At 37.9% G+C, this 18,681-nt stretch overlaps 1 protein-coding gene across 2 annotated transcripts; it reads right to left on the bottom strand.

The window, feature by feature from the left end:
• Window positions 1–1,707: 1,707 nt before the first annotated feature.
• Window positions 1,708–14,587, bottom strand: rab3il1 (RAB3A interacting protein (rabin3)-like 1). Of its 2 annotated transcripts, XM_062993167.1 has the most exons (11): window positions 14,320–14,587; window positions 10,224–10,413; window positions 9,467–9,562; window positions 9,248–9,325; window positions 8,962–9,168; window positions 6,628–6,756; window positions 6,432–6,541; window positions 5,642–5,665; window positions 4,935–5,034; window positions 4,558–4,624; window positions 1,708–3,726 (listed from the first exon to the last, which is right to left on the bottom strand). In XM_062993167.1, the coding sequence occupies exons 2-11, from the start codon at window positions 10,374–10,376 to the stop codon at window positions 3,641–3,643; spliced, it is 1,050 nt and encodes a 349-aa protein (XP_062849237.1). In that variant the 5' UTR covers window positions 10,377–10,413; window positions 14,320–14,587; the 3' UTR covers window positions 1,708–3,640. The 2 variants fall into 2 exon arrangements, with proteins under 2 accessions (XP_062849237.1, XP_062849244.1); XM_062993174.1 differs by lacking the exon at window positions 5,642–5,665.
• Window positions 14,588–18,681: the final 4,094 nt, after the last annotated feature.

Below are 18,681 nucleotides of genomic sequence, written 5' to 3'. Positions count from 1 at the left end.
AGCATAAATAAGTGTCGGAACTGCATACTTATAAAAATATGTATATCCTGTTTTTGTTAATTATGTTTTTTTTTACCTTATTTTCTTTCTATTAAGCCATTGCCACTGTCAGCTATCACATAGCTTCCAGTCTAGGAATGTGAGGACTACCACATTGTCACAGACATAAAAACTGCCTGCAACTAGGTAGCCTAACCAGAAAAGCTCAGGACTAGAAGAAGGTACACTGGTTACTGTTTACCCTGGCAAACATGAGCTTAAAGACTATAGAAATTTTGTTAAAATTTTCAGTTATTAGACTAAGAAGAACACTGTCAATCCCTTCCATCCAGAGAGCAGGTCTGAGAGTAGGCATTTGAGCGATTTATGGCTATGTTTGGGTTTGAACCTTTAGCCAATAGGGTGAGCACTGCATAATACTGTACAAAACACCACAGTGATACAAAAAGGTAGTACTTTTGTCTCAGTATAGCTTACAAAAGTGTGGGTGTGTTTTTTGGGGGGATGACTCATGAGAACATAATGCTTATGCTTTCTTTGCTTCTCTTGTCTGTAAAACCTGTTCTATTCATTGAATTAAGACGTGGTCGGTCCAGTTTCTCTGCAGTAGTAGTTTTAATTTAAATGTCATTATTTCATTACAGTCAATCAACTTTTGATCCTGATTTAATGCTGTAAGCAAGGTTTTCTTTTTCTGGATTAGTGCACTCAACTCAGTTCCATTTGGGGACTAACAGCTGAAATGCATATTTAATGTACACTTCAGATCAATTACTGGAGTCTATAAATTACACTAAAGAATGTGCTTTAAAATTCATTTACAACAGTGAATATCTAAATATTTAATGCAAGCTAAATTTTAAATAAAATCTATTTGATTTCCTCCTTATGTTAACTGTTATGTTAACATATATATAATGCAAAATTAAAGAAATAAATGCATTTGGAATTTAATATACCTTTACTTTTCATGACCAACTTTTCATTTTTGTACACAAGAGATAAAGCACATGCAAGTCGTGGGTTACTTAAAGTAATAGCCAAAAAGCAGTTAATTTCATCAGCTGTTTGGTCAGGATAGTGGTGTTTCTGAGGAATACCCTGAACATGGTGCTAATCCATTGCAGGGCTTTAGTTATTCCCACCCCAGACATAGCCAATGAAGTCTGGGTAGACACCTGACCGGCTGAGAGCAATGCTGAGATTCAAACTTGCATGGAGGTGGACTAGCATAATAGACTGGAATACATGGGGCCAACACTTACTCACCCACCAAACTCACTCAGGCGATTTGGGAGCAGCCAGTCCATCTTCTGCAAGTTACTGGGAGGTGTAAGGAAACCTGACTAGGACCTAGAGGAAACCTAGCTGGACAACTGAGGTTTATCCACATCCTAAAACCCCATGTTGGTGCACCAATTTCTTTTAGTTTTATTGGATCAATAAAATATTTCTAACTTTTTTGTGTTAAAATACTTTGTGTTAAAATATAGATCTTGAAAATAAATAAATAATTTTTTGTGTGTGTTGTGGTACACTGCAAACAAATCAGACATACTCATTTACTTACAGAACATAAGTTTTATTGTATTGCTCAGCAGCAGGGATGCCTACTTCCTAGACAAGTAGTGTTAATAAGTTAAATAAGCAATGTTAAATGTTAGCTTTTTTTTTTTTTAGAATGGTAACAATGGTTATTTGCTGGTCTAACATGCACAGTTTTATATAGTGGGGGGGGGGCTCTTTGGTAAGGGGATTCAATCCCCTGCATGGGCAAAAATGAGGGAAAACTTTGTTGTTTACATTTACATTCTTTTAGAAAAAAAATTGAGCACTCTCTAAAAAGACAAAGTTTCTTAGCATGAGGCTGCAAAAAATATAGGTCTTTTACCATCTACAATTCATAATATCATAAAAAAAATTCAGGGATCAGGGAAAATCTTGGTGTGTAAAGGGCAAATCCAAAAATCACTGTACAAACAGTCTTGCTACCTTAATGGACACAGCCACATGGGCTAGGGAGTATTTTGGAAAGTCATTGCTGCAAAAATTAAAAGTCATGGTGGAGTTTCTTATCTATCATTCAAAAATCTCCTAAAATTACTGTGTTAATGTATTAGGCATCATATTTAAACTTTTTGTTAGTGTATTTGAGGTACTGTATGTTAGGTGCTAAAAAAAAGGTAAAGCATGCAAGTCAATAAAAAAATAAGCACATTTTTAAAAATATGTGCTATGTCCATATTAAACCAGAGTGCATTTGGTCTTGATTAAATTTATGATTGTCATATCATGCAGTGCTTATATACACTCACCAAGCACTTTATTAGGTACACGTCTGTTATCTACATTTAATGACTATTTTAGAAGCTATAAAGATACAAACAACTTTATACAATAATCGACTGTAGGCCACCTTCTGCTCTGTACACTTTGTCAGCTTACAGAGGAAGATTAACATGTAAAAAACAGAAGTTCTGCACACCTACAAAGAGTGCTAACAAGGTGTGTACCTAATAAAGGAGAGGCCAGAAAGTTTAAATGGTATTTTAAAATCCCAACAACACTGCTGCACCAGATACAATCATATAACAAACACACTAACACAAACTACCATGTTATTACCATGTCACTGCAGTGTTAAAACTATCCACAATCCAAACTTTAACTGGTTAAGGAGAGTCCATTTCAATTGATAAATGAAAAAAAGTGGGGTGAGAAAATAACTGTAGTGTGCTACAGTCAGTACCTGTATAATACAGCAGACAGGTGTACCTAATAAACTGTCTCAATGCGATTATCCTGACCCAAAACCCATTTGATTAAGTGCACCACAGTTTAGAAAAAAATGGTTAGGAATCCATTTCTTGTGGTATTTGTCAAATTTGAAAGTTGAAATCTATGTTATTAATATATCAAAATCCATATAACATACACATTTCTTTAACAAATGGTACTACTACATACTAAAGTGAGTCCTTAGGACCCAGGTCAAAATTGCTTTCAATACATTTACACTAACAAAAAAATAGTAGCTGATTGTATTTTGTTCTATCAAGTTTTTTTTAATGCAGTAAACTCTTTATGCTCATGGTTTGGATTCTCCTGCCCTTAAAAAGGTAATCATTTTTAAACTGATCAGTTACTTTTAGGTACCATTAAAGATGTGGTACAGTTTGGTACAGCAAGTGTAGATGCACTTGTAAAGAATGAAGAAAGATTTAGGATAAGATAAATAGTGTGTAAACAGTTTTGAACCCTTCACATTTTTCCTACAAGACTGTATTAAATGAGAACGAGAACCCATTAACCTACATTTTGATATTAAAACTATAACAAAACTATCATTTTGGATTCGCTGCACAAAAAGAACCATGCTGCTGTCAACGTTTCAGACAGCATTAAGGAGTGTAGTGAATGACGAAGTGCATGTTTCTGACTACTTCATCTAACCACCAATAATATATCAACATAATACTGATTGCACATGTACCACACCAGCTTATCGTTTCAAGCATTTTCAAGCTGCTCTCTTAAATGAATGAACATTCATGCATTAACGGAGTGTTTACATGTTAAATCTATCACTGTTATCCAAGGACTGTGTGTATACATAAAGGCCAGGATGTTTGGGAGTTTTTCAGCTCTCATCTGTCAGGTGGAATCCCAGCTTGGCTAGAGACATCTCCCGCCGCAAACGCATCACCTCCCAAAATATTTGCTCAGCTGCAGGGAAGGAAAGAGAGTGCATTATATGATCATGTGATACTGCACTAATGTACAGACCTCATAAGCAGTTATCCCGGCCCTTCTATTTATGTTGACACATGGTATCAAATAACAACCCCAATTCTAAAACTACTGGGTCAGTAGGTAAAATGTGAATAAAACAGAAAGCAGTTATTTTCATGATTTGTCTTTTATTTGTAAAAGCACAAACATTTTTTATTTGACCCAACTGTCTTGATTTTTCTGTAAAGTTCTGTACACTAAATCCTCATTTGCAACACCTAAAAAAATTGGAACACTGGCAAACAAAGGCCAGGAACACTGTAAACTGTAAAATAAATAAATAATTGACTCATTAAACAAATGATGCTGTTATGTTTAGGTGTATAAAGTGCATTAACTAAAGGCTCAAGTCGAAGTTTGCCACTCTGCAATAAACTGTAAGTAAATAGTTCACCAGTTAACAACATGTACCGATGCACAATTACTAACAATTGAGACATTTCACCATCTACAGTCCATAAAATTATCAGATTTGGAAAATCCTAAACAAGGTAAGGCTTCTGTAGTTAATATAATAACCACACAAGCTCAGGGAATACTTTGGAAAGTCCTTGTCAATGAACAGTTTGGACTAGCACAAAGCTCTTTGCAGGATGCAGTATTTTTAAAAATGAAAATGTCACTTAAAAGTTAAGTAATTACACAGTAAGCAGTACAAAAACCCAACGGTTAGGGGCTGAGAATTTTTTTTTATAATAGATTCTCTCTGCTTGTGTAACTTTAAATGATTTCTTAATACTGTAATACTGTGCCAATGGCGCTCACCTTCCTGTCTGACCAGGCCCTGCTGGATGTATCTGATATAGGTAAAGAAGTTACACACTGCTGTTATCTGTCAAAAGAGAAAAAGGAGATGAGGAAAGATTTCAGGCATAGTAATAATCATCAAGATCCAACCTATTTCTCTATTATACTGTGACACTGGCCTGATATTACTATCCCAAACACAGATAGAGCACAGGTATAAAGATATTATGACTGATACCTTTATCCCTTTAAGTAGCATGCATGAATGTGTATAAATATTAGACTTCATTTTACCCCATTGTTGCACATTCTTGTCCAACTGGTAATATTAAACTGTAAACTTCCTCTATCTTATGTGCTTTCTGGCAAAAAAACATAGGTCTAAAGGTTGGTACCCTATCTCTGCTTGAGGGAGAGATGTAGTAGTAATTCTCTTTATCTCCCAGTTTGATGCGATGTCGGCAGAGCTGGGATATTCCACTCAGCGCACACTTCCTACATCGAAAAACAATGTTTTCAATTAATAAAGTTTCTCAACATTCAGTACAGTGCCATCTAAGCAGTAATAAATACAAACTTCATATACTGATATTCCAACATAAACCCTGCTTAGCACATATATGCTTTTTTTTTTTTAATGAGGTATAAGGTTTGACTTTGAAAGTACCCGCACCAGCATCTGAGCACATGCACAAAACAACAAACAAAATGCAGCCAAAATGAGTTAACTTTAGCTAGGGAAAGGACATGCCACTAGGGGTGGGTAATATGGCAAAAAATACAGTATCACAACACATGACAGTACAAATAACATTCCTGGACAATAATTCTACCCAAAATGTCACTTTGTATTATGAAACAAGATATTGTGATATTGTGATTGTACTGTCATTTTGCCCAGCCCTTCATGCCATTGGGTTACCATATCTCTTAACATTACATATACTGTCTGATCCAGGTAGTCAACCCAATAGACACATTCAACCCAACACTGCACACCACAGGCAGGAAAAAGGAAAAGGTCATAATGTTGACCTGGTATTAAACACAAGCACATTAGTAGTGGTGTTAGAAGACAAGACAGGCTCCTAAATTAACTTACGTCTTTACCGGTGTTCTGCTGCCGCTGCAAAAACAACCCCATATATCAAACTGTAATCAGATTGTAATTAATAACTTACCACCCAATTAAAATAAAGTCACTTACAGGCTCCACCTTAAACATCTGTATAATTATGAACAATCCTCTCTAGAATTATTAGCACCATTAGTAAAAAGGGGGGAAATATGACAGAAATCTCACCTGTAAGTACATATATTTTTTAAGGTGGAGCAAGTATTTTTCTTAATTTCGCCAACAAACGATGTAAAATTGTGCCAGAAGAAAGCCTTTTCTTTTATCTAAGTACAACCATAAGCACACACAATTTGCTACACTCTGGGTTCAAAAGAGCTAAAAAGAGCTTTAAGCAACAAAAAATTCAGATGGGTCTGATGTAAAATAAGAACCAAATTAGGTTTTCTGTGGCAATTTCTGTATACAGAGGCAGCCAAAAGAGAAAAAAAAATTGATTATGTTCAGAAATCTGTGTTGTTTAGGGCTGTTTTCTTCAAAGGCACTGGAACTTTTGTTCCAAATTTTTAAGTGTAAATCTTTCTGCCTTTGCCACAAAGCTAAAACCAGGTCAGGTTGTCCTGGATTTCAACAGGACAATAATAAACTGAGACTAAGCTACCTGACCACAGACCTGCGCATTTTTCTGTAACTTTTTTATTCACACAGTCTTACCAAAGGTGGCAGTAATTCTAAAGCTGACTGTAATTGGTGCAAAAAAGCTCACAAACCCCAAACAAAAAATTACAACATAGTGTGTGTGGTGAGCAGGACTCACTTGGGCCCTCCAAACTCAACAGTCGAGGACTTGACTGGCATTGTTGTCAAGGCTACAGGCTCAATAGTCAAGGAGTTATTCTCCACAGCACTTTGAACTGACTGGGAAAGCTAATAGAAGAGAAAAAAATTACAAAAGTAAAATTCTTTCACTCCATTCAAATAAATGCAAAGCATAAGCACACAATTTAGCATACTTCAGAGCGAGTGAATAGGAGGCATGGCTCAATGTCTTCTCTGTAGATCCGGCTCATGAAGGCAGAGGATCGATCAAGACTGGGAGTTTCTCTCCAACACAAGAACTCCGCAAACAATACAGAGTCCAGCTACACAGAAAGAAAACGAGAGTAAGGGTAAGGAGGAAAAGAAATAAAAAATGTGTAGTTAAACATAACTTTGAGCATTAGAAATCTGATACATATAGATAAGCATTAATGTATATCTGACCTTTCTGTATACAGTTTAATGTATACAGATAACAGGATTCACTGGGAGCAAGGAGAGAACACTTCAGACAGAGCACTAAGCCAACACCTAGATTTAAATTAAAATAGCCAGTGTACCTACTAAAAAGGAACCAGAGTGTGAGTAGGAAAGTGACAGAACAAATAGTTAGTGGAAAAAAACGGTGAATTTTTCTGCTTGGAAGCCACTTCACTGGTGAACTTCACATAAATTGAAGTTTATACACATATGGCAGGCTTACAAGTTACAATATTTCTGCTTTTTTTTCTGTGATAATGACTGGAACATGTACTGTACTGTTTAACCTATATTTTTAGTGCAGGGTTTCTAAAACTATAACAATACCATGAGTTCAAATACACACATAGTGACCAAAAGAACAGTGGTAGCCTAGTGGGTGGGGCTTTGGGCTATCCATCAAAAGGTTGAGAGTTTGAATCCCGGCTCTGCCATGCTGCCACTGTTGGGCCCTTGAGCAAAACCCTTAACTCTCTCTGCTCAGGGGCGCAATGCAATGGCTGACCCTGTGCTCTGACCCCAGCTTCCAAACAAGCTGGGATATGTGGAGAAAGAATTTAGTTGTACTGTACATCTGTATATGTATATATGACAAATAAAGACATTCTTATAAATAAATAATATCGTGCTCGGGTGCACGCTAGCCCACTACCACTGAGATCTAGGGTAATCTCAACAAAGCGATTGGTCGGTCGGTTGTTTACACATACATATCTCTGGGATTTGGGGGAATTGGAAGGAAGGGGGGTTGCACTGATAAATTTTATAGAGCAAAATGATGCATAACGTCATTTAAATCACAACAGTTTAAAGATAAGGTTTTATGACTGTTGATTGCATTGTATTATGGTTACTTTAAAGAACAGCTGTTTAATTCTGGCAGCTGTTTACAAGAAACTTTCTTTTACAAACAGCATTATGTATTATTTTTGTATGAACATTTTTAACCATAAACTAATACAGACAGACTCAAATAAACCAAAAAAACCAAACCTAAAATGAAGTAGTCTGTGTCCATCAAACTGAATACTCATTACACCAAAGTGAACACAGCAGTTACCTGACAACGGTAAGGCTTGGCACTTTTTTTCTCTGTTGGGTTCACAGATCAGATTCACACACTGAGCTGCCTGAGACACAAAATCAGTGGGAAGAGTGTGGGAGCTGCAGACTGAGAGAGAGAAAAGTAGAACAAAAGCAGAGTGCCTCAGAGTAAAAGGAAATACAAGTTGATCGGTTGAAAAATTCTGTTACAGTCAAATTTGTATAAAAGGTGAAAGCAGGAGAAGGTTATGAAAGCGGGAAAATGAAACTTGATGCAGAGAGCAAAAGACACTGGTGGGATTTGAACACATTAGTAAAACAGCACATAATGATGCGTGACAGGGTTTCACAGTGAGCTTTTTGCCAAGATATACTGATGCTTCTAAATTGTGTTAAAGAGTAAGAGTAAAAAAGAGCACACACAAAGAAGTCTGAGGGCACAATTTTGATTTGTATTAATTAAAGCACTAAACTCATTTAAAAAACATTACTGGAAAACATTAGAATACCTACTGTTATAAAATACTAAAGCATTTTGTTCTTTTAAGTTATTTTGTATTCCTGTCTTAGCCAAATGCCAAAATTGTACAAGAGCAGTACAATTTTAAATTATCGGAATTATTTGGCTCAGTATGAGCAATGCCAGTTGGTGGGGTGCCACTCCTGAATTGCCGTCCCCAGCTTGGTTTTCTTTTCTTCCCTCTTTTTACAAGAACTTCGTTGTCGCAGGTGATCTGAGCAGCTTGCCCTATTGGGACCACCAGTTTTCTTTTCTGCATCATTCCTTTTCTATTCACTTTCTTGGCCACCTCCTTTATTGCATCTTTACCCATTTTGTTTGTGGCTTTTCAGCAACAGTATTATTCTACTTTGGATACAATTTTACAGGTGTGGGCCTACATATGACGCCTTAGTGCCACCCCATTACAAGGATGAACTTGCAAAACCATGCTGTATGGTATGAAAGCCTTGTAGAGAATCTTCTTCTACCTATATGTATGTACCTCTTTTTCTTTCTGCCTGGAAAGTGAATCTGCAGAGTTTGGCTCTGACTGTAGCTGAGGCACAGAAAGGGTGGCACTCTTGTGACGTACATGTCCTCTAGAGCCTGAGGACTGAAGCTGGGGGTGAAGCTGACGATTAGGGGTGGATGGCGTGGAGGTCAGCACAAGGGTTTTTAGAGCAGTCACCTCTGCCTGCAGCACATCAATCTGGGTGAAAGAAGCAGTATGGTTGAGACTCACAAAGTCAAATATGAATGTACTAACAGAGAAATTAAGAAAAAAATACCTTGCCCTGAGCCTCATTCAGTTGCTTTTCAGCATTTGCCTGTTTTACGTTTGCCTCCCGCACCATCTTGTGAGCTTCCTGGAGGAGTAATAGCATTATAGTCAGAAACATGTTGCAACTTGTTTTTGATTTAAAACACATCTAAAAATGATGGCAACAATAATGAGTATTAAACATTCATTAGCACCAAAAAGCTAATAGTTCAATGGATCTACTTACCTCAAAGAGACTAGCAGTCAGCTCCTCCAGTTCCTGCTCAAGCTGGTTTCTTAAAAGAGACAGTTTCTCACATTCTTCCCCTTTGAGTTTTAGTTCCTGCACAAGACAACAACAAAAAATATTAATTGTTATTTATTGTAATAACCAGTCAATTTCAACGTTTAGTATGAGGTTAGAACAGCATGGCTTCATAGACACATAATGCTTGTGCTTGACTAGCCTGCCTGAAATCCAGATCTGTCTCCTATTGAAACTGCATGGCAAAAAGAAGTTACTAACACAATTACCAGAATTATTGGTAAGAAAATTCTTACCTCTAAGTGACTGTTGTTAAGAAGCTAAAAATCTAAACTGGTTAATTTGTGTTTATTACATGCAAAACACTTGATTGCTTTGTACTGTAAAAACTCTCCTGTCCGGTTAAATACAGAGATAAAAGAACTGTCTTATTTGGCTATTGAAATGTTAATATAACCAAAAAGAAAAGTAATACCTTTTTATAAGGTTTTTACCATCTTTAAGTGCAGGTTTCTTATTTTGACTTACCTCACAATGACTTACTACTTTGAATACAATTTGTTTTCTTATGAAAAAATGTATACCAGTATATATTTATTTGGTCTACTACAAATAATTTTTTTCTCTTTTATTCTGAATTTTTCGCTGTAAGGTTGCTGGGTTTCAATAAACCGTCAACTAATGAAAAATAACCAACAAAATTTAATAAGATGCATTGTCTGTGTGTAGTCTATAGCACCTTTTGCGCAGCATCCAGCTGCTCTTTAAGAAACTCTGCACCTTTTTCTTTAATCTCTATTGAAGAACTACGCAGACGAGATAGCGTGTTATCTCGTCGCTTCGCCTCCGTCTCTTCCTGGAGCATCCTCTTCGTTTGGCTGCTGCTAGCCATGGCAGCTGGCTCTGGCTCAGCCTCCAGGTCTATCAACCTGCAAAGATGTACAGTTTTTTTTATAAAACATTTAGTACATCATGCATTTAAATTAATATATTAATTATATTTAGGACAGTAAGATAAATAAATATAGCAAACTATTTCTTTTCTTTTTTGGACACCAATCAAATGTGATTGTATGCACATTTGCTGATGTAACATGAATAAATACAAAAGTAGAATTTAGAAGCAGTGAAAAAGCAGCAGTGAACGTGTTTGTGAAAAGTAAGGATTACCTTGCAAAATAAAGATTTATTCAAAACCTATACCACCCACGTGAAAAAGTCATTTCCCTTAAAACTAATAACTGGTTGTGGCATCCTTGGCAGTAACAACCGAAAAGAAACATTTGCAATGAATCTTTTACATCATTGTGGAGGAATTTTCTTTGTTGAATTGTTTTAATTTGCTCCATTGGAGGGTTTTTCAAGCATGAACTGCCCTATAAGTTCTTACCACAATACCTCTATAGGACTTAAGTCGGGAGTTTGACTCCGCCACGCCAAACCTTTATTTGTTTCGTTGGGCCATAAAAGGTAAACTTGCTTGTGTGCTGTGGATTACTGCTGCATAACCCAACTGTGTCATCCAGGTCCAGGTTTTCACACTACCACCACCATGTGTGACTGCTGGTATGATGTTCTTATGGTGGAATGCAGTGTTAGCATTATGTAATGGGATCCATGTCTTCAAAGCAATTTCACCTTTGACTCAACAAGCCATACAATATTATGCCAAAAGTGTTGGGGGTCATCTAGATGATTTTTGGCATAAGCGAGATGAGCCTTCATGTTCTTTTTGGTCAGAAGTGGTTGGCACTTTGTAACTCTCTAAGCTTTGCTCTAGGCTGTCCGAAAATATGACAATAGTATATTAAAAGTATATATTTAAGTATATAGCAGTATATTTTGTTAATACTGTCATGTCACAATTATTCAACCTCTACATAATACTGTTGATCTTAAAACTTACAGCTAGTCTGTATGAGCTTAAGTTGGGTTACAACATGACGAAACCACTGGGAACTCAACAATGATCCTTCATTTGGTTCAGCTAGGATGTGTCATATAAACACCACAGAGAGATTCAAGTGCTCAAGGTGTGTCGCAACCAAGCTGAAAACTAAATAGCTGTCACAAAAGCTGAGAGAGGAGAACATTTAATTGCACCAAAACCACAATGAGTATAAGAAGATTTCCAAGACATTAAACATTCCTAGAGACAACACTGGGAGTATTGCTTAGAAGTTCCTTATGGCGCAGCAGAAAACCTGTCTGTCTGCAGGAAAAAGCCTAAACTTTAATCCAGAACCATAACCTCTTCAGAACAACAAAGAAAAAACCTTACTTTAATACAAAAGACTTACAAGATGACCTGATGAAGGCTGGGACATTTGTATGTGTTAGTGGATTATCACCATAAGATCATCACTCAACAACCAAGGACTTCATGGCCAGACTCCACGACTCACGCCACTCTTGACCAAGAAGCACAAAAAACGTCGATAGGAATACACCAGGAGTTTAGGGACACAGTTCTATGGAGTAACTAAACAAAACTGGAAGTGTCTAGCCATATGGATCAGCAGTTTGTCTGGAGAGAAAAGGCGATGCTTATGACCAGAAAGATACTATCCTCACGTTCAAGCATGGAGGCAGGGTCAGTAATGTTTTTCAGTTAGACTCAAAATTATAGATGCTCAGGTGGCGCAGCGGTAAAATACACTAGCACACCAGAGCTGGGATTTCAAATACATTATATCGAATCCCAACTCTGCCATCCGGCTAGGCTGGGTGCTATATGAACAACTTTGGGCTGTTGATCATCCAGGGAAGGAAGCCAGATAGGGACCGCATAGCTGATGCAATTACAAGCTCTGCTGGCTGATTGATGGCGTCTGCACAGAGTAGAGGAATAATGCTGATCAGGGGTGTGGGCCGATCCGCATATAAACTCGCCTCGTGCAAGTAAAAAGATGCAGTCGGCTACTGCGCATGTGTCGGAGGGGGCGTGTGTCAGTTCGCTCTCCTCAATCGGCTCGGGGGTCAGCACCAATAGAGAGGAAGCATAACACAACTGGGCAAAAATTGGACGTGCTAAAAATCGCGAGAAAAGGAAGAAAAACCCCTCAAAATTATGTTGACTTATGTTGACAAATTTGCTTTTATGTATCAACAAATATTCTTTCTCTGTCTACTGGGAATACTTGGTGTACATTTTCATTTAATTAATTCTATATACACTGATCAGCCATAACATTAAAACCACCTCCTTGTTTCTACACTCACTGTCCATTTTATCAACTCCACTTACCATATAGAAGCACTTTGAAGTTTTACAGTTACTGACTGTAGTCCATCTGTTTCTCTACATACTGTTTTAGCCTGCTTTCACCCCGTTCTTCAATGGTCAAGACCCCCACAGAGCAGGTATTATTTAGGTGGTGCATCATTCTCAGCACTGCGGTGACACTGACATGGTGGTGGTGTGTTAGTGTGCATTGTGCTGGTATGAGTGGATCAGACACAGCAGCGCTGCTGGAGTTTGTAAATACCGTGTCCACTCACTGTCCACTCTATTAGACACTCCTACCTAGTTGGTCCACCTTGTAGATGTAAAGTCAGAGACGATCGCTCATCTATTGCTGCTGTTTAAGTCGGTCATCTTCTAGACATTCATCAGTGGTCACAGCACGCTGCCCACAGGGCGCTGTTGGCTGGATATATTTTTGGTTGGTGGACTATTCTCAGTCCAGCATTGACAGTGAGGTGTTTAAAAACTACAGCAGCGCTTCTGTGTCTGATCCACTCATACCAGCACAACACACACTAACACATCACCACCATGTCAGTGTCACTGCAGTGCTGAGAATGATCCACCACCTAAATAATACCTGCTCTGTAGTGGTCCTCGGAAAGTCCTGGCCATTGAAGAACAGCATGAAAGGGGGCTAACGAAGCATGCAGAGAAACAGATGGACTACAGTCAGTAATTGTAGAACTATAAAGTGCTTCTATATGGTAAGAGGAGCTGATAAAATGGACAGTGAGTGTAGAAACAAGGAGGTGGTTTTAATGTTATGGCTGATCAGTGTAGATCACGATAATATCTTTTAAAATGAGGGGGGATAAATATTTCTAATTGCAATTGTAAAAAGCGCTATTCTCTTTTCTGGATACTCAAAGCAATTCCATAACCACCATTAATTAACTGACAGAATGTTTTATCAGATGAAACAAATATTAAGTTCTTTGGGCATGATTACCAGATATATATTAGGAGGACAAACAGCAAACCATTTAAACCCAACAATCCTGTACCTACTGTTAAGCATGGTTCTGGAAACATTGTTCTCTCCAACAGTTTAGTTGCCAGTGTAACTGGTGCATTGAAGGCTGAATTTATAAATTCTGGACACAATTGGGTGTTCCAACAGGACAATGCCCCAGACACATATGGCGAAATCAAGCCAAAATAAGGAAGGTATTTTAAAATGACACTCTTAAAGACCTGAGCTCAGCACTATTAAAGACTTGTGGACTGTATTTACAAGAGCAAGTATGTACCATTAATGTAACAAATGTGGTTGAGTGGTCAAAGGATGTGGCAGAAGACAAACGTGTTCTGAGTAGATTTAGATATACTCCAACAAAGAAATAAGTCAAAACCACAGTTGTTGACGTAAAACGTTTCAATTAGACAGAAAAAATAACAATTGTAAAAACCTAAGAAATCCCAAAATGCTATGGTAAACATGGTGCTTACAGGTTCATGTAAATTTTAAATAAAATTGCAACCACGGAGCAACCAATATGTATTTTTTAGCATTACAAAAGCACCAGCTTTGTATAAGTAAACATGTTACAAACAAAACATAGCAGAGATCCACACCCTGACTTACCCTGATACTGACAAGCATCCGCTGCTCAAACCGTCAACTAAAATGTCGAGTCCTCACCTCAGTGTCACATTTTCAGTAAACAGAATGAACTTACGGCTAATTAAACTAAACAGCTACACGATATACAATAAACGTGTCTTAAACTAATACAAAACCAGCAGACACAATGTTTAAGTTTGTTTATAGTTTCGCTCTGAAACTGCAGGACGAAGCAGGAAAAGTTTCAGTGGTTAGTCCAGACAGACCGGGTCACGTGACCCACCCGCGTCCTTCATGCCCTGCCTACTGGGAAAACCACGTGACACGCGACTAGGTTGGTAAGTTCCAAACATAAACAACAGTGTCTTAACAGACAAGAGTTACTGGCACTGGCACTGGCACAAGTGACAAACTGTGGGCTGCTACTGCAATCTGTGTATGTTTACTCCGTGTACTTTACTTTCTAGTTAAAGTCAAACGTGTACAAACTTGTAAGGTCCATGTAGGATGATGGTAATCTTTTTTTGTCCTAATTTCCACTGCCTAAGTCACCATTTGCATTTAAGAAAGCAAACGTAAAAGCCCTTGACTGGATAGTTAGTGCAATTATGAATATGTTTATGGTAACAAATCTACCTATTTACACTAATGGATTTGCGGTGCTTAAACAAGTATGTTGGAGGACATCCCCTTGTCATGGAGATGCTACTGTTAAGCAGATGCTGAAATTACTTTTATTGTGTTAAGACCTCTCCAACACATTATTAAAACCTGGAAGGATAGTGGTGGTCCATCAACTCAAAAAGCAACTTATACTGAAAGACTCAACTGCAAAAGAAATGTGGTAAAAAAAAAAAAACTTAAATCACCATAATTGGAAAACACTTAAATGTTTGGTCAAGTCGATTCATTAAAATTGACAGCAGAACTTATAGCTATCTTTAATAGTGAAAGTAAACACATATCCACTTGCACAATGCAATGGGAACTCAAAGGACTGGAACTAAACAGAACAGGTTACCAAACAGAGGAGCTGGCAAGTCTGTGAGAGGAAAACTCAGGTGATGTAAGGAAATCCTTTCACCCGGAGCAAATGAACAAGCCCAGCTGGACCCGTTACAGTTGATTATAAAAAGAACCAGACCAGTTCACCCTTAACAAAAATAGATCATTAGTCTATTTTAAATACACCATAAAGCAACTGCTTTGCTTTCTCCAACACTTTCAATGTTCCTTCCATTACAATTTCACAAAACAAAACCATTTATCTATAAAATTTATAAAATTTCTTAAGCACTAGAATTACTACTGTATAAACATATAAAAGCACACCAAAAACTAAAGACAATGTTGACATGCATCGTAATTATCAGCTCTGTACCACACATTAAATGCACACATATTTTATGTTTTTACCACAACATACTTTCCAACAGGACATTTCTCTTCTTCAGCACTGCTGTACTTGCTTTTCCAGTGATCTGAAGAACCACCTCTTCCAAAAAATGCATGTGATGCGTACAGTTCAATTCCTGCACTGCCTGTCACCAGTAACTCATACCCAGGGCTGGATGTGGATATTCCTGGAGGAGACGAGGACAAACATATAGTGTGGATACCCTCAAATGCATCCATTCTTCAGAGAGAGATGATAATATATGCCCAGGTTTTTCTCAGGGTTTCAACTCTGTGGTTTTCCTCTGTCTAAATGCAACAATAAAAAGTAAGTAATTGTAGCTTAAAAACAAACTGAGCAAGTAACATTGTAATCACTAGATGTCTTGAACAGAACTGGCTTGAAACTGTTATACCACACAGAAATGATAATATCGTAGTTCAATGTCAGTCATTGCATCTGTATCTGGTATTTTGTTGCAAGCGCTTTCATTTATGTTATCTTGTATCCACTGTTTTTTGCAACTGTGTATTCAATGCTCTATGTGTGTGGAGAATTGTTCCTAGACTGCTACAATTAAATGTGTTGTTAATTTACCACACACTAGATGCAGTTATGATATGTTCACGCATATAATGGGAGTACATGCCATACTCATCACAGTGACTTGACACAGCTCAAACTCTGGCCCCATGAACTTATGTTGCTGTGTGACATCTACTCTACAAGTGTGCTACTAAGCCACCCCAAGAAGGTTTTACTAACATGTCTAACATGGCAGAGAAAGTGTGATATTGTGGTAGTGATTGGTTGTGACAGAATTTGGACTTGGGAACAAGAAGTTACATTTTCTGTTAGAAAATGATTGAAGAGAATGTAAGATTATCTGTCAGAGCGTAAGCTGAGGCATTACTTGATTATGCAGAGAAAAAATTTACAAATAATTGTCTGAAAATAAACAAAAGGCAGTGTCAAAGTCCTGATTAGAACTAAAGTCTAACAGAGATATTGTGGCAAGATCCAAAACAAGTCATGCTTGAGGACCTGAAAAGTGACTGTAGGGGTATTCAAAACATTTCTGTGGTTTACCTGTGGTTACCACAAAAACCATGTGGGTGCTTGGGTTGTGCAGCAGTCTATTACACTAGCCCACCACCTCTGAAATCCACGTTTTTTTTCTTAGCAGGGGCCGTCGGCCGTTTGAGTGCCTACACAGACATGATTGGCTGTGTCTGAGAAAGGGGTGGTGGAAGCCCGCAGGATAGGCACTCTGTCAGGGGTGTATTCTATTTTGCTGTTATAGTGGCATGACTATACAATATACAACTCCTAATGGTGTATCTAAAATGTTCTAAGGTCATGGAAATGTTCTTATCCATTGTCCTTTTGGTGCAATCTCAGCTTTTGTGACAGCTCCTTAGTCTTCACCATGATTGAAACACAACCTGAACACTTGAATCTCTGGATGGTGTTTATATAACACAAAATGTCTTTACCATATGTTTTTTTTTTTTGTGTAGGAGTCATAACTTACGATAAACTGTTTACTGACAAAAGTGTCCCTAAGCCCATGTGGTTATATTCATTACAGACTAATAATGCAGCACCATCTGATGAATCAAAGGCCCCTAAATTCTTTGCAATTGTATGCTGAGAAATGTTTTTCTTAAACTGCTGAAGTATTTGCTCACAATTTTTTCCAGCTATCACTGCTCATATATGACTGATTAACCTGGGTGACACTGACCAAGTCAAGTTTTACATTGCCACTGTGAATGTGTGAGTGTGTGTGTGCCCTGTGATGGATTGGTGACTCTCGGTGTTTCCTACCTTTCGCCTAATTAATCAGACCCACAGTGAAGGAAAAAGTACAGCACTTTGTGTTTGTTCAAACATTTTTAAACATTGTGTATACTGTAAAGATCTGTAAACGATTTTGTTTGTAATTAGGTGGTTTTATTTGTAACATTTAATAATTATAATGCTTTCTGTCTGGTTTAACATTTAACTTGTTATATTATTGTTATATTAAATGGATAAAATCATGAATGCTTATTTGGTTACTTTATTTTAAAGTTATGGCTATGGTAAAAAGTGGTGGGAAAAATTAAGCCATGTTCACCCATTCTTAAATACACAGTTTTATTGTTCAGGGTGGCAAGGTGCTAAGTGGGTACTGTATCGGGTCCTTTCTGTGTGGAGTTTGCATCCCTGTGTCTGCATGGATTTCCTCCGGGAGCTCCGGGTTTCCTCCCACAGTCCAAAAACATGCAAGTGAGGTAACTTGGAAGTACAAATTGTTCATGACTGTGTTTGCCATTAAACTTGTGAACTGGCCGCTCAGGTAAAGCGCACACTGTTCACCAGAGCTGAAATCTCAAATACATCGTATTGAATCTCGGCTCTGCCTTGCCGGCTGAGGCTGAGTGGCTACATGAACAACGATTGGCCTGTTGTTCAGATAAGAGGGCGGGACTAAAAGCCGGATGGGAATGGCGATTACGACCTCTGCTGGCTGGTTGGTGGCGCCTGCACGTAGATGGGGAAGGAGTGCGGTAGAGGGTGTGGCCTTCCGTGCACAGCGCTGTACTGCACTGCGCTCGTCAAGTGTGGGTGAAAAGATGTTCAGTTGCTGTGCACGTGTCGGAGGTGGCGTGGAGCGGCCTCGTCCTCCCCAATCAGGAGCAGGGACCAGCATTAGTTAGAGGATGATTGACGGGTAGAAATTGGATGCGCTAAAGTGGGAGGAAAAAGGGGTAAAAAACAAACAAACAAAAAAAAAACTTGTGAACTGATGAAGCTTGTGTAATGAGTAACTACCATTCCTGTCATGAATGTAACGTCAAGTGTAAAACATGACGTTAAAATCCTAATAATTAAATACATTTATTGTCCAGGAAAAGTAAAACCTAAAAAAATACTGTGGAAGTTAATACTGTGGAATAAGTGGAAGTTAACGTACCTGTTGATGAGTATTGGTACAGATA

This window comes from Trichomycterus rosablanca, chromosome 1 (assembly GCF_030014385.1).
Source record: "Trichomycterus rosablanca isolate fTriRos1 chromosome 1, fTriRos1.hap1, whole genome shotgun sequence".
NCBI lineage: Eukaryota > Metazoa > Chordata > Actinopteri > Siluriformes > Trichomycteridae > Trichomycterus > Trichomycterus rosablanca.
This window is presented reverse-complemented; position numbering and strand designations above follow the sequence as displayed.

Excerpts from the sequence above, each read along its gene's own strand:
- rab3il1 (XM_062993167.1), bottom strand. The coding sequence starts at position 10,376 with ATGGCTAGCAGCAGCCAAACGAAGAGGATGCTCCAGGAAGAGACGGAG. Across the intron at positions 6,757-8,961 it reads CCAGGCAGAAAGAAAAAGAG|CTGGACTCTGTATTGTTTGC; the intron begins GTACATACATAT and ends CTTTCTGTGTAG. Across the intron at positions 5,035-5,641 it reads AGCAGAACACCGGTAAAGAC|GAAGTGTGCGCTGAGTGGAA; the intron begins GTAAGTTAATTT and ends TTTTCGATGTAG.